The sequence below is a fragment of the Boleophthalmus pectinirostris genome, unplaced genomic scaffold (genome assembly GCF_026225935.1).
Source record: "Boleophthalmus pectinirostris isolate CB_2022bp ecotype Guang Dong unplaced genomic scaffold, ASM2622593v1 HiC_scaffold_1, whole genome shotgun sequence".
Lineage (NCBI taxonomy): Eukaryota > Metazoa > Chordata > Actinopteri > Gobiiformes > Gobiidae > Boleophthalmus > Boleophthalmus pectinirostris.
The window spans coordinates 15,506,133-15,533,677 of record NW_026570970.1 but is presented as its reverse complement, the minus strand read 5'-3'; the positions used below and the strand labels follow the sequence as shown (position 1 = coordinate 15,533,677).

Genomic DNA, 27,545 nt, shown 5'->3' with positions numbered 1-27,545 from the left:
TGGTCATACAAGGGCTCCATTGCTTTTTTAAACTCCATACACTGGAATCATTTGGATGATTTCAGCCCTGGAATTATCAGTCTCTACTGAACTCAAGGTAAAAGGAGCTGTTAACTTGTAAACTACTGCTTCACATATACAGCCCAATAACACAGGATTACTCAATCAGTGAATCAAAACACAACTCCAGTATGTTTTTGATGAGGTAACAACATTATAACATGGTTTAAAGCCCACAAGAGTAAATTTTGTGTACTATAGGGCCTTTAAAGCCTAATAAACAGCATTACTATAGCAACCATTGGCCTGGCTGTGGCGTGCTCTGTTGCCCCTGAAGACAGCCCCTCTGACTGTGTCTATATGGTTTGTCACACAGTTGCCAAGAGTTGATCCTGGATGCTAAAACACATATTTACAATTGTAATGTATACACACTTAATTTTTGAGGCTGATAAATGTTGTTTGTTGCTAGTGGCACAGTTCCTCATATGCCTATATTTGTAGGCCTATTTATAGCTTATCAAACTTGGAATTGTATACTAAGGAAATGTAAGTCTGATATTGTGAAATAGGTCTAAACAATCTACACTACACTTTTGCCTAGCTCTTCATATTACTTGTCAGATGTCCCATTGGGGGAATGCAGGGCAGATAACTCCAAAGGAAATGCCTAAGACCTGGACCTTTTCCAGACAGATTTCAACTTTGAAATGTATGTTGCTCATTTAATCAGTGAATATGTCAAAAAGAACAGTCCAGAAACAATAGGTCTATTTGTTTTCTGTAGATCAAAAACACAGATAAGTTTGCTCTGCTTTTAGCGGAAATGGGTAAAGTGTGACATTTGTAAATAAATAGTTCACCATCTGCAAGCAAGATGGTTCATGTATTAATCAGTAAAAGAAATTACATAATTCGATTAACTATTTAAGACAAACCAGAACAAATAAATGTATTACAGCCTACATTTACTGAGGGGAATTTGGGGTGCCTGAGGTGAACTATGTATACTGCAGTTTACCTTTAGCTACTGCATACAAAGTTACATAATTTAAAAACTAGATGTTGCTAGGTGGCATATTGCATGATAATCTTACACTCCTTTCATTGGGAGTTTTTTGTTACACTGTAAGTTGTAAAACAGAGTTGAGGACCCGTGATTTGTTTTCACAGCCTGAGAGGCCTTTTGGCAGTGGTGCGCTTGAGGTGCACTGTGATAGTCTCGTCTCCTGTAAGCCTTTCCCACGCCGCTCTCCTCTGCCCCTCGTGTGTCTCCTTGCACCCAGACACAGACAGACACACAGACACAGAGACACAGAGACACAGACACAGTGACAGACACACACACAGAGGCACAGACACACACACACAGACACAGACACAGACACACACATAGACACAGATACACAGAGACACACAGACAGACACACACAGGGACACAGACAGACACACAAACACACACACAGACCCATACACACACGCAGACACACACACACACACACAGAGACACAGACACACAGTCAAAGAGACACAGACACAGATAGAGACACACAAACATAGACGCATAGACACTACACTAGTGCCTGGGCTGAGGGCTCATAGTACAGGGAGACACGGGCTGAGGGGAGGGGGGAGGTGGGTGATGGGAGGGGTGCAGTCCTGGAATGTGCGCGCGCTCCCGGCTCCCTCTGTTCCTGCTTGTGCGCGCGCAGCCCGGGACAGGTCTGGAGTGCGCGAGGAGGAGGAGGAACAGTGGAGCGGAGAATGATGGCGGTGAACAAGAAGAAGGGACAACTTTGATACCGCGAAACGGACTATTAAGACCGTGTTTCGACGGCGCGGATTTAAATAAAGCGACCACGAGGTGAGAGATTTACAAAGTTGTGTATGAACAGAAAGAAGACTATCGTACCCGGCGCGTTTCCAGTGGCTCACGCTTGAAAGTGCCACAATGAATTGTTCAGAGAAAGATCAGCTCAAGTTAGTCTACTACAGCGGTGACCTGTGTGGACTGTGTTCAGTCGCTTTACAAACAGTACGTCTGTGTTTTAGTGAAAGCTCTCTGCATTGCAGTTATCAAAGTTATGTACTAAAAGTTTGTTACTCTTTGCTTGCTAAGTACTATGCTAGCAAACTTTACATATATTCGCCCTTAACAGTGGACATTGGGCTAATAAAAGTCTCGCATTAACTAGTTCAGATTGATCATATTGTTGAGTGTGCGCATGTCAAAGATCGCGTTTCTTGTAAAGTTTGCTGCGATACATGGGCCCATATTTACCTACATATTTACGGTTTTCTTTCCTCAGATGGCCTCGCCGTTTGTGTATTATCGACCCACATTGCTTCAAAGAAGCTCCACTGAACCCACGGCGCCGTTTGCATAAAGTAGCAAAAGGATAAAGTCCATCAACAGCCAACCAGCAGCTCGTTCACCGCGCCGGCGTTTTCAATCCGGGGCAAAATGATTAAAGCTGAAAGCAAAGGAAGCGACAGATCTCTGAGGAGCGCGTCTCCTCACAGAAATGCATACAAGTCTGACTTCCACGCCATTAAATGCTCCTTTGATGGACCCAAATCTGAAGCCACCTCCAAATCATACGCAAATGGGTCCAGTGACACCCGCGAGGACTCCAGGGGGAGGCCTTTTGGGACCCGGGTGAACAAGATAAAAAATATATTCCTGCAGATGGATGGGCAGCAGCAGGAGAGCCAAGATGCAAAAGCGCCTTTGAAGTCGGACGTGTCCCCACCAAAACTGCCTCTTCCAACCAATGCACATAGATTTAACAACACCACAAGCCCCGAACCACTGAACTCAGATAAAACACCCAAGGGGGAGGATGTTGAGATTGATAAAGTGGCACTGGCAGAGAAGTTTTCAGTCACCAGAAAACTCTTTGAAAGAGGCCTCAAAGAGCAGCCGGTGTCAGAGAAGCAGTCCCCGACCAGAGTTGTGAGCCGCCTGTCTCTCGGCAGTTCTTCAGAAGAATCAAAAAGCACAAGAAGAGCATCAGGATCATTTGAGACTACTGCTAAATCAGAACCAACCACTACAGCAAAGTCTAGACAAGATGAGAACACTGATGGGGAGAAGAAGCACACAGCCAGAGTGTCTCTCAATGCGGGGCCTATGTCGAAAAGACTGGAAAATTACATGACTGAAAATGATGTGGAAGAAAATGCTAAAGAGACCACAAAGGCAGGACTATCGCCTACTAAGCACAGCACTAGTGAGTACTTGGTGCCTACCTCTCCCATAAGGGAAAGCTTACAACGAAACTCACAATGTAAAGAGCCTACTTCACCCACAACATATGCCACTAGCAAAAGTTCAATCCAGGTGACAGTTTCGTCGAGTTCAAGTCACAAGCCAACTTCACCGGAGCCCACTAGCCCCAAAAGCCCTGGGTACAAGCATTCTTCGTCATCTGGGGAAGGTTCTACCAGGATTAGCGGAGTAATTCAGAGCAGTGACAGGAACAAATATTTTGAAAGCAACAAGACAAATGACAGTGCGCCTTTGGAGTCCAAGGGTGTGAGCATGGTCCGGGCCGAACTGGTGGTTGTACAAAACGAATCTTCTGAGAGTGAGGAGAACGACGACGTGGATGAAACGGACAATGTATTTCACGAGGAGAAAATCGAAAGCCCCAAAGCGTCGGCACAAATTTTGAATCAAACTTTTACACCAGAAAAACAGGTTCACAGCTCCGGACATCGCATTACAGAGAGACCGATAGCGAAAGAGACCCGTAGTTTAAATGAAAGTGTAAAGCATAATGACAATTGTGAGGAAGACGAAGGTGTGGAGGAGGAGAGCGAGCTAGAGGAGCAGGTGAATGTGGACAGAGCTTCTCCTGTGTACGGTATCGAGAATGCAGCTTTTGTGGATGATCGGGATGTTGACCAGGTCTTGAGAGAAGAGGATGAGGATGAAGAACAAAATGAAGATGAGGAAGACGAGCCCCTGTATGAGGAGGACTACGACGATTGTTATGAAACGGTTGGACTATCTGAGGAGGAAGACCCACCCCCGAAGAGGAAGATTAAGTTCTCCACGGACCCCATCCTGGTATGTGTTCAGTCTTGTTTACATGTCAGTAATTGGTGCTTGGTTCAGACAGGACGGGCAGGGAGCAGGTCATTATAAACCACAGTGTGAATCAGCAGAGGTGTTTCCTGCACAGTCATAAGCTGAGAATTGGGGCCTTCAGGTTACAAGAGACAGAAGATCTTGTCCAATCCGACGCTAGGGCTTGTCTCAGAGCGAGTCCGGAGACGGGGGGGAGGAGGAGGAGGAGGAAGGAGCCCGAGGGGGACAGAACTGTTGTTAGGGATATTTTGGGAAGTTTTGTTGACATAAGGGCTGGCTGCTGGTCAGTGCTGGAGCTTGGGCACAATGTGTGAATGAAAGGCCAAGATATTCAATACTGTACTGATGGGAAATAACTGAGTCAATGGGTATTTTAGCAGCTTAAGACTTACATGTGATTCATAAGGGACTTTTTACTCTGATGAGGAATTTAAGGAGTTGTTTAACCATGTGGTTTAATCCTCGCTGATCAGTCAACTTAATGCCTTCTATTTTCTGACGGTCCTTTATAGAGCTGCTCCATTATGAAAAAAGTCATTAGCACTTTTATTTTGGTCAATATTGAAATCACAATTATTCAAACGATTATTTTTTAGTTATATGATGCATTTATTCAGCATTTCTCTCTCTCAAAAAACACATTTTGAAAGTTTTACGTAAATTATCAACAACAAATTGAAAATAAATATAGGCTACAAATCTGTACCTTAGAGCAGTTTTGCGATGAATAACACATAAATTGAATAAAATATACTTTGAACATGAAATAAGGCATAGAAAAACAAAAACATTTCAAAAATAAACTATATATCTAGCTGTTCTACAATCTCTATTTTTTAAAAATAAAATAAATATACTTGTTTACAAAATATCTCAAAATAAATAATTTCAACTTGATTATATGAGTTTGGAGATCGTTTGACACACAAATCAAAATCGAGATCAAAATTCGATTAATTGTACAGCCTTAGTCCTTTATGCCACAAGTATTTAAAAATGATAAATAATGTTCCTCAGTCCCATCACTATAAAAATTCAGTTAAAGGAGCACTATGTAACTTTTCTGGTGGAGGGTGTGCTAGCTGCTTGTCTCCACGGAGATGTTTTTGCCTTGCCTTGAATGTTTCACACTGTAGCGTTAAACTTAAAGCTATTTTCACAGAGACAAGCAAGTCACGCCACAAGGCTAAGTTATAGGTCAGATCTGCGGAGAGGTGACCCACTTCACAGTAAGAATACAATCTTTTCAGGCCATTTTTTAGCAATATAAATAGGCGTAATTGAATAAATGCAAGAATATTCCAAGCCAAGCAACATCATCTCCTTGGAGACAAACAGGTTGCTAACTTCGAGTGATAGGGCTGTGCAATTAATCGAATTTTGATCGCAATTTCGATTTGTGTGTCAAACTATCTCCAAACTCATATAATCGAGTTGAAATGATTTATTTTGAGATTTTTTTTTTTATATATATAAATAATATTTATTTAATTTTTTAAATATAGAGATTGTAGAACAGCTGGATATATAGTTTATTTTGGATACATTTATGTTTTTCTCTGCCTTACTTCATGTTCAGTTTAGTATATTTTATTCATTTCACGTTTTATACATCGCAAATTGCAAAACTGCCCTAAGGTACACATTTTTAGCCTATATTTATTTTCAGTTTGAAAGTTTTGCGTAAATTATCAGTAACAAAGTGTGTGTTTTTTGTTTTGTTTTTTAGAGAGAGAGAAATGCTGAAAAATGCATCGTGTAACTAAAAAATAATCATCTGAATAATTGTGATTTCAATAGAGACCAAAATAATCGTGATTTTTTTCCATAACCAAGTTGCCCTACAGACTGCACCTTTCATTGAGGTTTTACTTATTTCCTTTCTGCATTTCTTTTTAATTTGGGGACAGTACAACAAGCCTAGTTATTTTTATTTGACATAAGATTAACCCGTAGGTCTATTTACCCAGGTTTAGAACAAGCAGAAAGAGCACATGACATAACTTGACTTTTTTGTTGTTTTTTTCTTTTTGATAGTGCTGCTGTTTTATCAACATTGCCTTTTGCTACTGCATGTTCCACTGCGATAGTCCCAAAGACAATATGTTCCATCACTCATATTACAGTGGCCATATCTAATCCTCATTTGACAAACACGACTAGAACAAATCACTCCAGTCCATTCCACCCAGTCCGCGTGTTTATCCAGGCTTCAAACTGCTCTGTTATCTCTGGCTTGTTCTCCGTCTGTCCTGACCGTCATGGCGGGGGGTCCTGGGAGAGGGGACCAGAAGCTGACCTGGAATCCACACAAATAACAGTAGTCTGCGCCCGAACTGTGGTGACAAGATAGACCTGTCACGATAACCAATTTTAAGTTCGATATATTGCCAGTAAATATAAAAAAGCAAATAAAGCTGATAAACGATAATATTGAAACCAAACTATAAAGCAGAATGATCCCACAAAACACTTCTAAATGTACAATATTAAGAAAAAAGAAAAAAAAGAAGAAAAGAAGAAAAAAAAAGTGTAAACTCCAGTAAATAAATAAGAGAATGCAACACTTAGTAACCATAAAAGTTCATAATTTGACTTTCTACAGCTTAAATCTCATTATGGTACGAAAATTGACCAAATATTTCTCACAAGTACGAAGAATTGTATTCATACTTCGTGACGGGCCTAGTAGTGACAGATAGAAATAGTATTTAACGCAACAATGAGTTAGAATCTCTGCATTAGTTTTTTTTTTTTTTCAAGCCTACTGTTGACCGAAGGAGGTAGGCTTAAGTGTGGACTGTCTGTGATCTCGTGGTGATTTCACAATAAGTAAAGTAAACATTACCTCAACATAGATACGCACAATGTAAATAATGACAGATGACTGATGCCTGACGCAAAGCATGACACTAAATGACTCTATACTTACTAGTGTCCAAAGTCAATAGTTATTTCAAGTGTAAAATCCAATAACAATCCATAATCTGACGTAACGCTTCTGTATGTTTTACACAGAAGAACTATTTTCCACTAGATTCTCTGTATGCTGGTGAAGTGCTTTTATTTTTAGTACATCCAAAACTGGGACAAATGCAGAGTATGTAAAGGATAACTGTGCTACTTTTTGTGTTTGCATTATGGTGAATGTATGCAGCAGATGGAAAAATGTGACAGCTGTGGATGTGTGTCATACCACAGGGTCAGAAGTTGGTCCTGTTTGAAAGTCCTGTTCATTTCATAAGTTAAAGGTCTTTCCTGCGCCGTAGTTTCACTTTTCAGTCTTCGCCCTTGTGACTAATGGAGGAAGTGATTTATGCTTCTACCTTACAACAGGATTCAGGTCTCTACGTAACCTGAGTGTTTTTGATAGTGTAGCTGTGGTGAGGAGAAGAAAGCCTCTCTTTGTGTCTGAAAGTGGACCAGAGAAACAGAGTCATACCTGAATGATCTGAACAGAGACTCAAGTCCACTGCAAGATTCAACAGAGGATTTGTGCTGTCAAATGCAGTTAAACTAAATAGTACATAATCTGCATATATGTTAGAATGTTGAATCCTCATCACAAACAGAAACTGGAGTTTGTTTTGTTTCATTCACACATGTTTAACACACAAACCCTGCATATTTAAACTGAATTCTTCTCTCAAATTGAAAACTCTATTCCACCTTGTGATGCAGTAATACAGGAAGTGCCCCACTGTGTTTTTAAACTCCATACACCTTCACTCGAATCATTTGGATGAGTTCAGCTCTGGGATTGCATATCTCTACTCTACTTTGCTCTACTAAGGTAACTGATAACATCTGTCAGTAAAATAAAACACAACTCCAGATATGTTTTTGATAAGGTAACAACATTCTAACATGGCTTACAACTGAGTACTTTTTGTGTAATAAAGGACTTTTACTGTGCATTCTTCAGCCAGCTCAGTGTCCTTCCTTGGCAAAACCTTGTTCACATTGCACCATTTCTTGTGGAGTGAGGAAATGACTTCTCCATTGCTGCTAATCACCTGTTGCCTTCTTTTGTTTGGATAAGTTCTTACTGGAGAAAGTTTCAACATAAGATTTCTTCATGTATGTCCTGAGCGCTCTAACCACTGCAGACACTCAGCAGACATGGCTCTTGGTCAACTTTGTCTGGACAGTGTCTGGGATTTGTGGTTCTTCATGTTGTAGTAATTGCAAGGATTCAAAATTTCAAAATTTACAGTCTGCACCACAGGTAAGGCCAGAATTCTTTCTGGTCAGTCTCAGTGTTTGCTTATCCATAGAGCCATAGTTAGCGTCTATGGATTAGTCATTTAGCTGCTTCAGATTAGAGATCCAGTACTGCTATCGGATCTTAGTGCTGATAATGAAAAGACTGGATTGGATAATGACCTCCAAATATTTGTTCAGCTGATATACTGGTTGGACCTGTAAATTTATGTAATTAGGCCATTATTTGCTGGTGTTATTGGCTCAGAACGTCTCATAATATTTACATCTTTACAATGCTGTTCTGTAGTTACTTGTGGGATAAATAGCAGCTACATAACACATTTTGATAAGTTTTTTCTTATTTTATTTCAGTTTAAAGGAAGTAAATACTGATATCTTTCGATACTTCAGGCCCAGTAGATTTTATTCATTGTCAGGTCAAACTTTGATACACAATATGCATGCTGCTGTGTCCCTGAGAACTGTGTAACTTTAAACTCAACTTGCAACTAGCCTGTGTGATGGTGCTGTGCTTTCTATTTCCTATCTGCAGTGGGTCTTCTGCTGGCCTCAGGAATGTGTGCCACAGCGCTCCACCCTTCTCCCCCCGGCACAAAGACCCCGAGTGTGGGCGCAGACACCTGGGCGTGTGGGCGCTGGACACAGGCCGGAATGCCAATGCTCTGCTCTGTGCTCTTAAGGAACTTGGCATCATACAAGTGCTAATGATTAGAGGCTCAAACACTTCATTATGTGATTACGAGGGAAAGGAGAAAATCTCGTACCACAAGACCTCGCGAGACAAAACTGCATCAAGATTGTGCACACAGGAGAAAAATGATCTTATGAGAATTTTTTCCTTATATTTTTACATTTTTCTTGGATATAAAAGGGGCTTTACTGAGTAAATCCTCTTGAGAAACTGCCATACCACAAAGTAATGCTACAGTGACAGCAAAACGTTTAAATAAAATTAAATAAATAAAAAATCCTGAAGCCAAAATTGTGAACGGAATGGCTCAATTTCTCGTTTAAAGTTCCCGTGCACTGAATCTCTTAGAAACTGTGTCTCGTCCCATCTCTCTCGTGATTACAGCACACCACACTTATACTAGCTGTGTTTTTAATCTAAACTTAAAGCCAGTGTTTCAGGACAAAAGTGGGCTATGTGGGCCATTTATAAACAAACCTGTTCTACCTGTTTATCTTAGCACTCCTTTGGAAACATGACTCCACTATGGCAGGCGGCCACACTCCACCTCTTCCTGCTCCAGTTCATAGTTAAATACTTCAGGCTACAAAGGAAAATGGGAAAACAGCATTGTGTGACTGTAAACACAGTTACTGTAACTGGAAGGGCCGTCCAGAATATTTAGAGCTATGTCTTCCTCAGCTGGCATTCCCCCCATGATTTCTACTGTTTCCTATTATCTCCTGTTTGTAAAGCCCCTTTGCGTGTCCAAAAAAGGACTATATATGTCTGATGTACTGTTATTATTATTAGTATTATTATTCATCTCTGATGTGTGTGTGTAGGTGCACCTGGAGCACACTTAAAGTTTAACTTTTGTAGCTCCCCTTAAACCAGTGGTCAGGCCTCACAGGCGTTCCTCTGGTTGGCTCCTCATTGCTGCTGACTCAGTTCCCACAAGTTTTTTTTTTTTTTTTTTTCCTTGAGCACTGAGAGGAGAGGGTCTGGGTGTGTGGGATGTTACTGGACGTCTGCAGTGAGTGAACAGGTGAAGGCCCCAGGATCTAGAGCAGGAGCAGAAGAGAAATGAAAATTGTTTTAAAAGGTCTATATTACACTATTTTCTGATTTATGTTGGAACATCGTAACCATGTCAAAAACATACCCGGAGTTACATTTTGTTTCATTCACACATGTTTAACACACAAACCTGCATATTAAGGCCGAGTTCTTCTCTCAAAATGAACACTGTTCCACCTCATGATGTTGTGTTAATAAAGGAAGTGCTGCGCTGTGTACACCATACACCTTCACTAGAATCATTTGGATAATTTCATCCTTGGAATTGTTGATCTCTATTGAATAAAAGGTAAAAGATAGCTGTTAACTTGGAAACTACTGCTTCATGATAGGGCTGTGCAATTAATTGAATTTTGATCTCAATTTCCATTTGTGTGTCAAATGATCTCCAAACTCATAATCGAGTTGAAACAATTTAAAGCTTAACAAAGTTTATTTGGTGATATTTTTGTATAAATAAGGATATATTTAAGTATATATATTTTTTTATTTTTTAAGAGATATTTATTTTATAGAGATCATAGAACAGCTGGATATATAGTTTATTTTGGATACATTTATGTTTCTCTGTGCCTTATTTCATGTTCAAAGTATATTTTATACATATTCTATACATCACAAAACTGCTCTAAGTACAGATTTTCAGCCTATATTTATTTTCAGTTTGAAAGTTTAGCATAAATTATCAACAACAAAGTGCTTTTTTTTGAGATGGAGAAATACTGAATAAATGCATCGTGAAACTACAAAATAATATTTTGAATAATCGTGATTTCAGTATTGACCAAAATAATTGTGATAATGATTTTTTTCCACAATCAAGCAGCCCTTCGTCATGACATCACAAGTTGGAACAAATAGTTTTGAGCTTGAGAGATGTAGACACACGAATAAAAATATGTGAATGAAACAAAACACAACTTCAGGTATGTTTCTGATGAGGTAACAACATTCTTATATGGCTTAAAGCTCACAAGAGTTAATTTGTAATATATAGGACATTTTATGATTATACAACTTTTGGACACTTTTTGGTTTCAGGTTGAATTAAGCTAAAGACATATAGGTTCACACTGTGGGCTCAGCGTTTATGGAAACCTTTGCGAATGGAAAGAGTACATAAAATAGCATAGCCTCTTCCTTCTCTGTGTGAATGGTTGGAGCTAGAGCAGCGTCTGACCTGCAGCTGTGCGTCTTTGTGTGGAACAGTGAGGCCAGAGGAGGATTTGCTGTGATAGTCTGTGTTGGGGGTAACAGGGTGAGCTGTGTACAGGGCCCTGTGGAATAAAAACCTCATAAAGAGCCAGTTCTCTATGTGTGTGTGTGTGTCTTCTCTGGAGGACACTAGTTGAGTGATTGGGTTTCGGTGGAGAACGGGACATTGTTTGAAAAGGGCCTACGCTTCCATGGCAACGGGAGAAGTCAGTGCGAGCTAATTGAGCCAACTGCTGCTGCTCTGATGATGTAGTGCAGCCCCATTTTTCTATTAGCCTATATTTCAGCCCTTAATTACTCCAGTCTCTAAAGTCTGTGCTAGAAAAGCTTGTTTAATGGAATATCCGCTCTAGTTCTGCAAATCCAATTTTAACTCTTTTAATTAGTTGCGCATTCATGTGCAAGAGTTACACTTTAGTTAGTACATTCTCGAATTAAAGCCTTTCCCAACAGATTGATTTGTATTACAAGCAGCCAGTGGCAGTTGGAGTGCATAAAACAGCATTGGAAATATTTTAGGGAATATATGTTAACATTAAAGGTGCATTGTGTAACTTTTCTGGTGTTTCTATGGATATGTCATTGCTCTGCCCGAAATAGTATGACATTAAACAGCTCTACCTTACATTTATTCAATTACAGGTGGGTTTATAGCTCAAAAATATCAGAAAAACAGGCATTCCGACTGGGAGCGGGGTCGTCTCTCCACAGAACTGACTAGGGCTGGGTATCATTAAGGAGTTGCCGATACAATACATACCTCGATACACAGGTCTCGATAAGATACATATCTCAATACAGTGAGCTTTCGATTTGATAATAAAAATAAAATAAATAATGTCTGTGATACTAAAAGTTTTTGTTAAACTACTTCTTGTGCTAAGTTCCTATGAAACACAAACATTTTAATCATCAAAACAGTGAAAATATCAAATGTTGCTAAAATTAGTCTTCTTTCTCTAAACAAGCAACAAAACTGTAACACTGTGACAAAATAATTTAGTAAAATATACCAAAAAATTGTCTCAGTGATATATCAATACAGCAGCCCATGACATCGATACTGTATCATCACATTAAACTATATGATATATCAATATTTCAATATTTTTGCACACCCCTAGAGCTGACCTCTAACTTGGTCTGGTTTGGTCTCCATGAAGATAGAAAAGTTCAACGCCATACTGTGAAACATTCCAGACCAAGCAATGACATCTTCATGGAGAAAAGCATTTGAAGGACCCTCCACCTGAAAAGTTACACAATGGACCTTTTTACAAGTTTATACAATTTCTCATTTTATAATCCATTTTTATAAAGATTTTCCTTTTTTTAAACCAAAAAAACAAAAGGGCACCATTTAGGGGAAAAACAAACTCTTTAATAAATTGTAGACATTTAAAAACAAAAATAATCACATTTCTCTGTCACTGCTTTGCCCTTCCAATTTAAATCCTCCAACATTCACTAACACGACACACTCTCAGTCATCCTCTCCTTCCAGAATCGAGTTCTCCCCACAATTTCAAAACGAGCAACTTTATACAGGATGATTCATCTAGTCAAATGGAAATTGTGATTTTTTTTTTTTTTTTTTTTTTTTTAACAGATTGTACCAATTGCAATCATATCCCTTTTTTTTAGTTAAAGCCACAGTACTTTTTTTAGTCAAACATTTTGCTTGTTTATTGTATTGAAATATTTTGAAAAATGCACGTTCTTACTGTGAGCAGACTTGGATCTCCACAAACCTGACACTTTTTTGACTTAGAGGAGGACATTCACTCACTTATTACCATGGAAATGTTGTTCCTTTGGCTATAATCTTCCACAGTATGGCATAAAACCGTTGTGGAGAATGTTTACAAAATGTTTTTTAACTTCTTATTTCCATGGAATCCACCTCCAAAAAGTTGCATATGTATCTTAAATGTCTTAAATGTTGTTGATGTGTTTTAAAATGTGCACTGTGAATTGACTCCAAATCTTAATACAGAAATTGCTCATCTAATCCCAACTGGTTCTTAACAATAAGTCTGTAAAATCATTGAGCCCCTGAGTATTTACTAATGGTGCACTTTGACTTGACTTCTCTTTGTTGTCTAAGGGTGGGATCTGCCTGAGGGTTAGTGATGACTGGGTATAATATTTCTCTGTGCATTATATATGGCACAGGGCTTGGGTACAGTACCAGAAGTTGTAGTAGAACATAAAAAGGGAGGAGAGCTGTGGGCAGAGGGAGGCTGGAGGCCCCTTGAAAAGCATTCCTCTCTTCACCACAGAGCTGCACTCGTGTGCGTAATCCAGAGCATTTAATCTTCTGTCATATGTCTTCACAAAAAATGAGCTATTGATTGAATTATGGGGTTCTAAATTATACAAAATGGATTATTGTGAGCTTTAAGACATGTTATAATGTTGTCACCTCATCAAAAACGTATCTTAAGTTGTGTTTTGTTTCATTCACACATGTTTGAGTTTTATTAGTCTGTTAGTCTCCACAGTTCATGTTCCACTTTGTGAAGTCATGTAGTGGTAGTTTCCATGTTAACAGCTACTACATTTTTTTTTTTTTACCTTAAATTCAGTAGAGATGAGCAATCCTAGGGCTGAAATTATCCAAATGATTCTAGTGAAGGTGCATGGAGTTTAATGTTTTCTGTTTGAGAGAAAAACTTTGCAAAAAGGCAATAAGAGCAATCACATTATTAACTTATAATGAACCAACCAATGTGTTATTTATAAACCTTCAAATTCTGAAGTTTTATGATTTAGTTGACTTTTACACTTCAAAATAAACAGAAATCTCTTGTCAAAATCATTACAGAATATGTTCAAAATCTAAAATTGCCTATATGTGCTCAGAGGTACGGCCATGTTTATCAAAAAGAAAATCAGAACAAACATTATGAAATTTTATAAATCTGCTAAAAGGGTGGATCTCTGGAACAGCTGTACAGAAGACCTAAAAATGTGCACCACTTTCTTCCATTTTATAAAGAAGTTTAAAAGTTCAACTCAGGGCAGATACATGAATTATGATATTTAGTTTGTGCTATAGTACTTTGTTGTACTGTTACTGATTTATTTGTTTCCTCTTGCTGTATTTATGAAGATGAACTGGTTTCAAGATGATGCTCTGACAAAAGAATAAAGAATAGGCATAATAAGCTCAAGCTTCAGCCTACACCTTTTCGTCTGTGTATGTTAAGTATTACCCTGATTCATCAGCCGGTTTCACTTCATAGAAATCGTCTGACCTTGCAACATTAGAATTTGTGCACTCGATGGTAGGCGGGTACTTTTTTTCATTTATCCAATCGCTGCTGGTAGTCACGATTTGGTAGTCATGTATGTAATGCGCCGCTAACGGGGCTAACTGGTATATTAAGCTTTTCCCAAATCCCATAGGAAGAAGGGCAATAATGTCTTTCCCCTTGATAAAATTCACCAAACATTCTCTTTGTTCTGGCTTTAAATCCTCAATCCCAACACAGAGCCGAACAGAGAATGTATGGCTCTTCACTGATTGGCTGGTGCCTGAACTCGCACTTCCGGGGTTTTTGCGAACAGTCTAGTGTATTCTGATTCCTGACCTAGTCGCTGGTGAGAAATGAAATTCAGCAGAGGCATTAGGTGGCGCCAGCCTGGCTAGTGAAGTATGACTGTCTGTGAAATGTCAGAATATACCTGTGACTGAAATAAATCAGTCAATCAATCAATCATTATGTTTGCAATGAGGAAATTACATTATAACAGATTAGAAAATAAATACAGGCACTTTAAAATAACAGGCACAGAGTAAGCAAAAGAGCGGGAAAATAAGTCACTAAATAAATACGAAAGATGATGTTTATATAAGGCTATTCAACTGGCACAAAGATGGAGTTCAAAAGGACATTGTTGTGGGTGATACCGCAAGTCTTAACATGGCAGACCTGAGACTGGGGTGTGGAAAAGTTTACTTGGCAACATCACAGTACTTCCTCACGCTTTATGGCACCAATGTGGAACCAATATTCTCGCTCCTGTGACGCTGGTGCAGGAGTTAATGATTTTCTGAGATTAAGTCAGTAATGTCCAAGCAGGGGGCCATGGATGGACTATTCTCAGGATCATCTCTGTAATCACGTTTTAATCCAGTGAGGGAGCTAACATCTAATCCAATATGTCTCCATAGGTATCTTTTTAAAGGAGCGCCATGTGTTTTTTTTCCCTGCTGTTTGTCTCCATGGAGATGTTATTGCTTTGCCTGGAATGTTCCACAGCAAGAAAATAAACTCATCTATTTTGCATTCTTTCATTTACATGTGTTTTTGTTGCTGAAGATACATACAAGATAATCATCATTCTGTTGAACATTTTACAATAACTTCACAATGGAAACAGACGGTTAGCGGACCCTGTATCCGAATAGAATTTAAGAATACATATTTAAATGTATGGCTGATATTCTGTATTTATCTTCATTAGCTGGTGATTTATGTTCTTATATTGGTCAGTTGTGGTGTTAAACATATACAGTGTAATGTTATATTATCATTTCTAGTAATGTAACGATATCCAATTTTCACGGTACAATATTATCACGATATGAATCTCACTGTACGATATTTATTGCGACATTTTGAAGAGGCTAATATAATTGGAGATGGGACACTTTTTTGCTTTTAAAATACCATGAGAAGATTTTGGTGTGAATTATTTCCATCGTAATCCCAAGAATTCAAGTAAAAACATTTCTTCATGTTGTTTATGCTGAAATGAATCATGGGATATGTAGTTCCACATGTTTCTAAGATGTTGCTTCTATAAAACCATGCATTTAAGCAAAGGAATTTGTAATTCGATGTATTGTGACATCCCATGAGACTTTTGACGATACGATATCACAATATTTTTGTTATTGCTACATCCCTAGTGTATTGTGTAACATTTCTGGTGAAGGGCCCGTCAAATTATTTTCTCCATGGAGATGTTATTCCTTTGTCTGAAATGTTTCACAGTATGGTATTAAACCTTTCTATCTTCATGCAGACCAAACCAAACCAAATTACAGGTCAGATCTGTGGAGAGGCAATACTGTTCACAGTCAGAACAGTCAAAGCCTGTTTTTCTAGGCATTTTTGAGATAGAAATACCACCTATAATTTAATAAATGTAAGGTAGAGATCTTTAATGTCATACTGTGGAACACTGCACGCAGAGCAATGACATATCCATAGAAACACTCAGGTGAAAAGCAATTGAAAAGTAACACAGTGCACCTTTGAGCCTTGAGTTAGAGTTTTTATTATTATTTTATTATGTGGAATAATAGTTGTTCTGGCTCAGCTGATATAGAATTCACCCCAGAACTAGAAGTGTATTGAATAGGCACGTAACAATAACCTAAATATCACAATATTGTATCATCAAAAGTCTCACAGTAATATCGTGCGCTGTCCCAATGTATCGAATCACAAGTTCCTTTGCGTAAATGCATGGTTTTATAGTAGCAATGGCTTATAAACATGGGGAACTACATATCCCATGATTCTTTTCAGTGCAGACAACATGAAGATATGCTTTTTACTTGAATTCTTGGGATGATGACAGAAATAATTCATACCAAAATCTTTTCAAGGTATTTTAAAAGCAGAAATGTGTCCTAACTACAATTATATTAGCCTCTTCAAAATATCGCAATAAATATTTAATAAATGTAAGGTAGATGGCAGGTTACACAGTGCACCTTTAAGCCTGGAGTTAGAGGTTTTATTATTTTTTATGTGGAATAATAGTTGTTCTGGCTCAGCTGATACATAATTCACTCCAGAACTAGAAGTGTATTGAATGGAGCTTAACATTTTGCTGTGATTTACGATTATTACTAATAGCGTGTTAATTCAAAATCACTTAACAGGAAATGGCTGGTTAAGACCTCTCTGCAGATCCATATTTTCAGAGACGCCGGTTCACACAGAGCCTGCTGCTGCTCTTGCTAATCTAGACTAAACACAGCACAAACTGCACACTGTTAGTTCATTTTCACAACTGAGCCTCAGCAGATGGCTGTCTCCAATCCTTTTGCTGCACAATATTGTAGCTCGTTTCTGGGAGTGTTTTTATGTGGATTATGTGAACCGTTCAGCCCCATGCTATCAGTGCTATTAGGTAAATTACACACTTAGTCTAATTCGCCTGTAAAGGTCCTCCCTCTGTAAGTTGGTGAGATAAGATAATAAGATAAGGGTTTTGTTTACGTCATAATTAAAGTGGCTATAACAAGTTAGACTGCACTGTGTAACTTTTCGGTTTGTTTCTATGGATATGTCATTGCTTTGCCTGGAATATTCCACAGTATGACATTAAATAGCTCTACTTTACATTTATTCAATTACAGGTGGTTTAATAACAAAAAAATAAAATACCTTGAAATACAGGCATTCTGACTGTGCCTTTCCATAGATCTGACCTGTAACTTGGTCTAGTTTGGACTCCATGAAGCTAGACCAGGGGTGTCAAGCTCAAATTCACAGAGGGCCAAAATTAAAAACTGGGACTAAGTCATCGGCCAAACTAAATATTTATTGACAAATTTTAGCAACATCTGCATGTTTTCTCTTCTTTCAAGATATGTTTTTTAAACCTTTTTTAATAAAATAAATGTTTAATAATAGTTTTGCTTAAACTTTGAATCCAGAACAAGCAGAATATAAAATAATAACAACATTTTAAATAAATAATGTCTCTATAACCTATCTGTAGCCAGCGGGTCATCCCTAATACATTTTTGATATGATCGATGTAATATAATTATATTGCCGGCCAAATTTGTCCCCGGGCCTGAGTTTGACATGTCTGAGGTAGACGGTTTAAATAAATACTGTGAAACATTCCACAAGAGATTTTACTAAAACTTCTATTGAATTCCCAGTTTGGCCATTTTTTTTGGTTTAAAATTTCACTTCCTCGTGGGAATCATGACATCACGGTAGGGAATTCCGATGTTTCCGATCACCCAGTGTTGTTCAGTGGGCTCAGGCTCCTCTAACGTCACAGAGATTATTATGTGAAAAATGCAAATACAAGAAAACACTTTTATTTTGTTGAAATCATGTCTAAAGTATCAGAAAAATGAGTTTGTCATGGGTAAATTGTGGCAAATTTTTGGAAAGAATTCTCCCCAGTGTGATCATCATCATCAATATAATGTAATTTTCAACATATTTTTCCACTTTTTGTTATAAATTGCTTCTTAATTGGTATAAAATTATTGCATATATTTAGTAGGTATTATTCATCCAAATTTTTTAGACTTGGACAGACTTTATTGATCCTCGAGGGAAATTATCACAATATATTACAATAACAAAGAGCAAAAATATAAGCAGTAATAAGAATACATTCTATATAAATAAGTAGCAAAAATAGTAAGAGACTGGTGTCAAATAAGGCATAATTATATAAATACGTACAAGTAAAATAGTAATAAATAGTAAATAGTAGTTTAGTTCATATTTAATGCATACTTGTTGCTTTTTTTTTTCCTTTTTTAAAAAAAACAAAAAAAACAATGGTTCGTGCTCCATTCACTGCAGCTGTGTCCTAGTTTCTGGCCTGTTCACACTACGCTACATTATGCCTCTGCACTTCATAATTCGCACTACAAATCAACCTATCACACTCAAGCACTGCTCTGCATATTGGCCAGCTCATAAACGTCATCATAAAATGTGTGTGTAGTCTATCAACAGTTCCTCATAAATTCTTTCACTTTTTTACTTTGTTCAGTTTTCTTGAATTGCAACACACATTTGTTACATATTAAGCCCCTACAGACATTTGGAGAAAAGGTTTTATTTACATGTTACAAAAAAGATTGATTTTGCAATTCAGAATAGGGTTGTCAAATGTATTGAAAATCTGATACTAATCAATGTGAAAACTAGTATCAAAACTGCATACTTATTTGAGCAGAGTATACGCCCATGGACCATCGTGGAACCTACCTGGACCACTGATAGATTACATAGACATAACATCACACGAAAAGTACATTTTTTTATTGCTCAAAATCACATTCTATTGTCTAAAGAAATAGAGTTTTTTGTTATCATTGTGGTATCGAAATTGAGTATACAGTGTATTCTTTACTGTACAAACACTTGATTAAAAATGTAAAAATTTTAAATACAAATACATTTTTTATATTGTAAGAGATGCAAAAACACTTAACTTTGGCTGATATTAATCATTTCACAACACTGAGCATTCCTATTGTTTTGCTAATTGACCAAATTTGAACACCTAGGTCTTCAGCACCTTCTCCAATGAAGATTATGACCGGCGCAATGATGACGTGGACCCAGTGGCAGCTTCTGCAGAGTACGAGCTGGAGAAGAGAGTGGAGAAAATGGATGTTTTTCCTGTGGAGATCGAAAAGGGCAAGTGGAGGAGACCCTGTATCTAGATGTTCCCTTTGACCTGTGTCTTAAACTGTTCTGTTTTCTGCTTCCAGGAGACAACGGCCTGGGCATCAGCATCATCGGGATGGGAGTGGGAGCCGACCAGGGTCTAGAGAAGCTCGGCATCTTTGTCAAAACGATAACAGAGGAAGGGGCAGCAGAGAAAGATGGACGGTGAGCTGAACAGTAAACATTTTCCATGCTTCTTTTTACTGGTTGGATATTTATTTATTTGTTTATGTGTTAACTGGCTCATTGGTTTTACTTTGACTGTGCAGGATACAGGTGAATGACCAAATTGTGGAAGTGGATGGGATCAGTCTGGTGGGAGTGACCCAACTGTTTGCTGCCACTGTCCTGAAGAACACTAAAGGCACTGTGAGGTAGGGGAGTTCAGTTATGGAAAAATAAGAATCACTATTATGTATCTGTGCTTAAAATTAAAAGAGCAGACTGATGAATTCACAGTAAGAAACATATAGCATGAAATAAACTCATTATGAACTCATTCTACAATTTGAAAAGCTCCAACTCACAGAAACATAGAACGCTGTGTAGACTGCACTTTAGAAGTAGTGTATATTAAGCTTTTTTTCTCAGTTATGTAATTTTGCAGTTATTGGGTGAGGTAATATATGTTTTCATTGCAAAATCTGATGAAATGCACAGCCGTACTGTGAGGTTTGTCCAAATATTCAAAAGTTAATAAAATTCAGTTCTGTTGAGTCATGTTGACATGTCTCAAATAGAATTCGGTAGCTCATGTTAATTATTAGTCATAGGCAAATGATAGATGTAGCACACAGCAGTGTGCATATTTGCATTTCCTCCTTGCATGAGTTTGTTGGCTGTTGTCAGAAAACAAGGATATTTAATTTCACAGGTAGTTAAAACTCGTATAGTATGTTTTATTTTAGCAACTCGTGCCATTCTACTCATACTCTCTCTTCACATGAACACAAAGGTTTCTGATTGGTCGAGAGAAGCCGGGGACCCAGAGTGAAGTGGCTCGTCTAATCAGTGAGACACTGGAGCAGGAGAAGAACCAACAGCAGCACCTGGACGACGCCTACGACCATTCCACAGAGGAGGTGGGTCAGGAGCACAGAAACTACAATGTAAATCTGTGCACTTGAACTGGATGTTTGACCTGATTTAATCCTTTCATTAGAAATTAATTATTGACAAATTCCTAATATTTATTTTTTTTGATCTTGCTCCGATATCCACCTTTGGTATTTGGACATTAGACCTCTGTACAAATGTTACTAGACCCTAAATAACTTTGCAGTATTGAATATTTTTTTATCATTTTATACATGTCCTACAGACACTTCTCCTTCCCAAAGTTTGATGTAACATATTGATTGCTGTGCTGTGGAGCTGTGAATAGTGCCACTGGGCGTGACACATTCCTGGGACCGTAGGCTGCGTTGCTCGGGATGTGATGCTAAAGTCTGCTCATATTTCAGGAGGAGCGCTATGAGGACGAGGCCATGGATGACAGGATTTTGGGCTCCAACTTCTCCCCCGGACGCAATGTAGAAGTGTATGAGCTTCCCCATTCAGAAGCCCTGTTCATGCCAACCAACATGGACAGCTCCCAGATGGCCTTCAGATTCAAAGAGGTAGCATTTAGCACACCAATGGAATTATAATACATACAGTTTTATTTCAATTTTGTGAATTCAACTAAAATGTCCATTGAAATATCTTGCTTCACTTAGCTTCAACTTAAACACAGCATTGCAGTTGAGGAAATAAATCAACTTACTGAAAAGGTATGTTAACAGACTGTGAAATTTAATCATTAACCTTTGGTATTAACTACTGTTTGTTGTGAGTGGATGTTTCTAATATTTTTTTAATTCTGAACTTTAAAGGTCCTATATTACGCAAAATTGTCTCCTATGAGCTTAAGCCATGTTAGAATGTTGTTACCTCATCAAAAATATACCTGGAGTTGTGTTTTGTTTCATTCACACATTTTTCAGTTTGAGAGAAGAACCCAGCCTAAATATGCAAGGGTTCTGTTAAACATGTGTGAATGAAACAAAACACAACTCCTGATATGTTTGTGATGAGGAAGCAACATTAAAACATACCACAGATCAGAAAATAACAAAAATAGCAGGCCATTTAAATTAAGTGTATTTTTTTTCTGTAGCTAAGAATTTCAGAAGAGGACAAATCCCTGTTTGAAGCCAGGGAGACGGCGCTGGAGCAAAAGCTGGAAGAGAACAATGAAAAGATTTTAAAGCTGGAGAGTTTCTGGCTGGAAGCACAGGGTCTGTGTAAAACTGTCAATGAACAATTATCCGAAACGCAGGCCCAGTACGAGGCACTGGATAAGAAGTACAACAAGGCCAAGAAACTACTCAAGGATTACCAGCAGAAGTAAGTCTTACTACGTCAGAACTACGACAGCACTGTAGTCACTATTGGATGCCACTGCTACGTTTGCGTGCACAGTGTCCAATCCTCATAAAGCTGTTTGCAATTCAAATCACTTTTGCCTTCACAGAGAGATTGACTTTGTGAAGAAGGAAGAGGAGCTGAAAAAAAGTCTTGAGGAGAAAGACAAGTGGTACAAGGAGCAACTAGACAGTTTGCAGAGAAGGGTACGCCACCCGCTTAAACAAATGCTTATTCACAGCAAATCTGTGGAAAGTCTACATTTGGACTTCTCCTCTTTGGTGCAGATAGCGGCTCTGGAATCCAGGGGGAGCTCACAGTCACCGGGAGAGGAGACACTAGAGACCGTTGACAACAGCCCACAGACTGATGACTCACTGCCATGTACAGGTACATTTAATTAGAGCAAAGTACAAGTCTGGAGCCTCTCACAGGGACCATAAAGCTGGTGAATGATTCAATCAGAGCTGCATTCTTATCTGTGCTGTTGTTTTGTTCAGAGCGGGACTGGGCGGAGCTTGTGCCTGAGACAGAGCGTTTGGACACAAGTGCACACAGAGCTAAAGGCCTGCTTGCCCTCAAAGCCAAACGCCAACCTCCATCACGTAGCAAACTGAAGGAGAGCCTGACTGCTCCCTCACCGGAGCCTCAGGTCAGATATGTACCTATCAACTGTGGAATCTATTCATCAAGTAGTCTCTCTGATAACAGTGGAATCTTTTAGTTATTGCACACTTACAAAGAATCTGATTATGAGCGATAAAACCTTTAGGACACTTGAAAAAAAGGTAGCCACAAGTACTAAAAATAAGACATCAGATCTGTGTCATGTGTTTTGATTCCCTTTTCTATCCCTTAAAATTCTGTCTGAAGTACCACACACTGTACATGCTATGGCACAAAAAGATACACAGTTTTTACATTATTTAGCTTGTGGTTTATCTCTAGTAGATTAGGGTTAGCTAATATTTTAATATTTCTTACAGGAAGCTGAAGATGCCGATGAAGAGGAGCAAGAGAGCCCCAGGAGGAGGAGGTCATGGCAAGAGAGCTTGTCTCTGCCAGTGCCTGTGTGTTACACAAATGTACAGAGAGAAGATCCAGAGCGCTCCAAAGACCAAGCCCAGTTGTCCAGCAGCCCGTCCCTGTCACCTTCACAGGGCGACAGCATCGAGAGCTGTGGGAGCCCCTCTCCCGTCAAGGACACTTCTCCAGGTTTCATGAGAAACCCCAAGAAGAAAGAGTCAAAGGGAAAGACCAAGGGCTCCAAAGGTAAACATACACTTGTCACAAGAAGGGTGAACTGTTACTTGGATTGTTTTTCAAGTGTTTTGTTTTGGGGGGTTTGCCAACAGAGGAGTTGAATGAGCCAGTAGCTGCAGGAAAACACAAAAGGCGCTTTCCTGATTTTGGGTGAGTTAGACCTTAGTTTAAGCTATTACTCTTTGTTTATTTAACATTGTTTATCTAAACTTTAAAAGGATTAATTCAAATATTTAATGTTGACTTGGGATATAATACGACCATTGTTACTCTACGTCATGTTCTGGACAAACTGGTACACATTTTTGCTGTTATGAAACAGAGGCTTGCGAAAGTCGGGGGGCAAAGGCAAAAAGCAGCAAGACAAAGAAGCCATGAGAGCATCCCTGGACAGCAGGTACAAAAAGAACCGTACATTGTACAGTGTTTAGTTTATAGTGGGCCTTCATGTTGACTCTTCTATTGTTTAACAGGGGCTCAGCTGAGCTGCTGGAGGAGTCTGGAGGAAACCTGTCCCCAGCAGAGTCCATGACGTCCGTCCCAACCTGCATGCCCTTTTCCTGGTTTGGAGACAAAGACCGTGACAGAGAGAGAGACCCATCCTGCTCCAGTAACAGCCTGCCCTATGTGGCCACAGAGACCAGCAGTGAGCAGAGCCAGGAGCGCAAGCCCAAGGTAACCATAGCTCCCATTAGACACACTATAGAAGGGACACCTGTCCAGGCAGCTCCAAATCACCCATTATTTATTGAGTCCAATTACAAACATGCAGTAATAATGCTGCTTTAGCGCTGCTCTACATTATACCTTTTAACCAAACGGAAAAACAGCCTAGTGCAGTCCAATCGAATGTCTGTTTCCTGTTTGCAACACGTGACCAGTTTGCCAAATAACATAGATACAAAGACAGTAACTGGACCCATATGCTACAGTCAGCCTACAGCAAAGGCTTTTGTGTCATTACAAATAGTGGCAGATGAAAAGTGGCTGGTGACACGCCTGGCTGAGTGTCACACAGGCTGTGGTGGTCCTGGTATTTCCACCACTTTGGCCTAATGACTCAAGTAAGATTACACAAAGTGGTCCTGCTCCTGGAGCTGTCTAATAATGTGACTGAATCCTGTTTCCCTCAAACAGACAAATCTCTCCTGGTCCTCTATATTCAGTCGCTCGTTAGATGTGGTACAGTATCAACTTTTGTATTTCTCACCAACGTCACAGTAGAGCTTTACGCCTCTCCTCTAACAGTTGTAGTATGTGGAGTATAATTCTCACCACTGTGCACTCTTAGAATCAGAGGTTTCTTGGGTATGTGGTTGTGTTGTTGACAATAAACTAAACTTAAAACAATTGTAATCCTCCCTTTACTGCTGCACGAGCTATGTAGACAAAGAATCACTCTGAAAGTCAAATGAATTATTTGAGTTTATCAAAAGAAAAAAACTGGGCATTCTTCTGAGTGTGATATCCACCAATGTGTAAAATGTAAACTGCCACTATCGCTGAAGTTTTTCATTTTAAAAAAGCACTGGACTTGAAGTGCGGACATTGAAATCTTTGGACATTAGCTGGTGCAACAAACAATGAATAACAAGAAGATCCATGTTTAATCATAAATTAACAGTCCTCCTAGAAGATTGCTAATAATTTAAACATTACCCCATACCTCTGTCTTTTTCACTAGTACCAGTAGTGCTGTAGTTTAGGGTTTGTAGGTGTGGGTGGTAGAGCTGTTGCATGTTCACGTGTGTTTGGGTAGGTCAGTCCTGTTAGCACCACATGTGTCAGAATACATTTTAATAACACGTTCTAATTTGAGTTTTTCCCTGTAGTGCTGTCTTTGCCTTCCCCAGTGAAGTACTGATGTGCTGTTTGTTTGAAGTAAATGCGTTCCTTGTCTCGCTTGTTTCAGAGTTTGTCAGTCATAGATGACTGTAACCCAGGCAGCCCCAGTTCAGACATCTCTGGGTTAGTGGCTGAACCCAATCTGACTGGGCGCTCTCACACTCTAGTCTTCTCCTCCAGTGAGGTGAGTGGTCTTGCTGCACAGGCTCAAAGGGACGGTCTGAGGCATGCTCTGAGTTTCTCTTTTTACTGTGCTTCTGAATGGGAGGCGTTCAAAAACAAGTGCATGTGTGTGTCTCCTCTGTTTCTCTTTCAGCTGTGAGGCTTTAGACTTTGTGAGAATGGTCAGCTGGTACTTTCTTTTACCTTTTAGCACACCAAAACAAGGATCTGTTCAGTGCTGTTTTGCATCCGATGTGGCATTGAATGTAGAAAGAGTGTGACTTGTTACTCAGCTGTGAATGCACGCACATGTATACACTGGATGTGCACTGTAACCATCCAACTTTATAGATATGTTTTTTTGTTTAGGCAAAAGTATTTGATTTGCAAACAGGCTGATGCATATCACAGGCACCTCCTGTGTAAAGCGTCTGATGGCTGCTTCCTGAGTCTCATGCCGTGTGTGTTGCCTTTTCAGACACTGGACGATGAGCCTGTGTCCACGGGGAAAGACTACCAGTGGCAGACCCGCCCTGTGCCCGAGTGGACCTGTCAGCAGGTGTGCCACTGGTTAATGGGACTCAACATGGACCAGTACACGCCCGACTTTACTGCCAAAGGAGTGGACGGCCAGCAACTGCTGCACTTAGACAGTGACAAATTAAAGGTGGTTATTCTTCTATTCTTGTTATGTTTAAATAAAAGCTTCTCAAATGATCACTTACTTGAGACACCGTAGAGGGCTTGTCTTTGTCTACTGCCCTCTTGTGGCTGCTAAATCTCAAGTGCATTCAGTAGTCCTACAGTGTAAACTACAGTGTATTTTAAATCCTGTGTTTCAGGCCCTTGGTGTGTCGAGTCAGAATGACCGGTCGACGATCAAAAAGAAGCTGAAAGAAATGCGTAAGGCTCAGGAGAAGCTGGAGAAGCAGAGGGAGAAGGAGAGGGAGAAGAAGGAGAAAGAGAAGGAAAAGGAGGGCCGGCGAAGTGGGAGAGTGCCCATCGGCACAGACTCTGTGTGCTGAGGCCGCAGCTGCTCTCACCCCATAAAGTCCACACACACAGGGCTGTTTATGCCAGTGTTTACGTCCACACCGCCACACCACTGCTCATTGCACTGGTCCCTCCACTTTCTTTTCCACTAAATCTTTTAACAAAGTTAAAGGACTATATTTTTAAAAAATCAGAAATGTATATGAGACCAAAAGGTTTTTCCCACTATAAAGCTACAAGCTTCTAATCTACATGTCTTCAGTGGAAATGTAGTTGTGGCAGTCCAATGTATACTGCTTTTTATATTTTGTCATAGTGTAACTTGCATCTTTTACAACCATTTTATTGTACAGATAAAGCACTATATTTGTCTTTAAGCTGCGGGGCATGACAAGGTTGGAATGTATAAATACGTTTTATACATGTGCCTATAACTGCATTGTTTTTTACCTAAAGGCCATTGTTTTATTGTATCTGAGATTTTCTACTAAGTAGAATAGAGTGGTCATCTTTTGTCCAATCTTAAGACGACAAACTGGCAAGTGAAGTGACTGTCTTTGGTCCTTGGGTTGTGTACTAACTGGTGCCATGTGCTAGTGCCCTGGACACAGACCTGACTGCACAGTGTGAGGCCAAACTATGAAATGTTTTTTCTGTACAAAGAGCTACAGGAGGGGAAGGCCGTTGTCAGGTCTTCACAAACACTTCTTGGTACATATACCATCAATAAACTATTTTGAACAAATTCCCTCTAACAATTGTGTTTTATCTCATTTTGATAAATTTTATTTATATAATCCATCTTAATGGATGGATAATGATTTTAACTGAGACCTACATTTAAGTCTTGCATTCAAAACTACAAACGACATTTACATATATAACCATATAAAACAAATTAGCAGCTTTTTGACTTTTCCAAGCAGTTGGATGTAGCAAATCTTGGGTATAGACCAGTGTTTCTCAAACTGGCATGTATCCCACTGGTGGTACACCAAGACTTCAGCAGTTCTTGTTTACTCCTAATTAAGAACTACTCAGGCTATGCTACTCCCATTGTAAACTTTGTTTAGATCTGGTGGTACTCGGGGAATTTAGTGTATTGCTCAAGAATACAATAAGAAGCAGC

General features: G+C 39.1%; 1 protein-coding gene across 3 annotated transcripts; it reads left to right on the top strand.

Moving 5' to 3' along the window:
* The first annotated feature begins 1,722 nt into the window (after positions 1-1,722).
* Positions 1,723-27,509, top strand: ppp1r9ala (protein phosphatase 1 regulatory subunit 9A-like A). Of its 3 annotated transcripts, XM_020931893.2 has the most exons (20): positions 1,723-1,864; positions 2,310-4,075; positions 19,585-19,717; positions 19,792-19,912; positions 20,017-20,121; positions 20,703-20,829; positions 21,211-21,366; positions 21,466-21,519; positions 21,906-22,135; positions 22,263-22,359; positions 22,441-22,543; positions 22,654-22,805; positions 23,140-23,425; positions 23,509-23,566; positions 23,739-23,813; positions 23,890-24,091; positions 24,554-24,598; positions 25,329-25,445; positions 25,902-26,090; positions 26,266-27,509. In XM_020931893.2, exons 2-20 carry the CDS (start codon positions 2,465-2,467, stop codon positions 26,446-26,448), a joined length of 4,044 nt encoding a protein of 1,347 aa, XP_020787552.1. In that variant the 5' UTR covers positions 1,723-1,864; positions 2,310-2,464; the 3' UTR covers positions 26,449-27,509. The 3 variants fall into 3 exon arrangements, with proteins under 3 accessions (XP_020787552.1, XP_055009424.1, XP_020787554.1); XM_055153449.1 differs by lacking the exon at positions 24,554-24,598; XM_020931895.2 differs by lacking the exons at positions 24,554-24,598; positions 25,329-25,445.
* Positions 27,510-27,545: the final 36 nt, after the last annotated feature.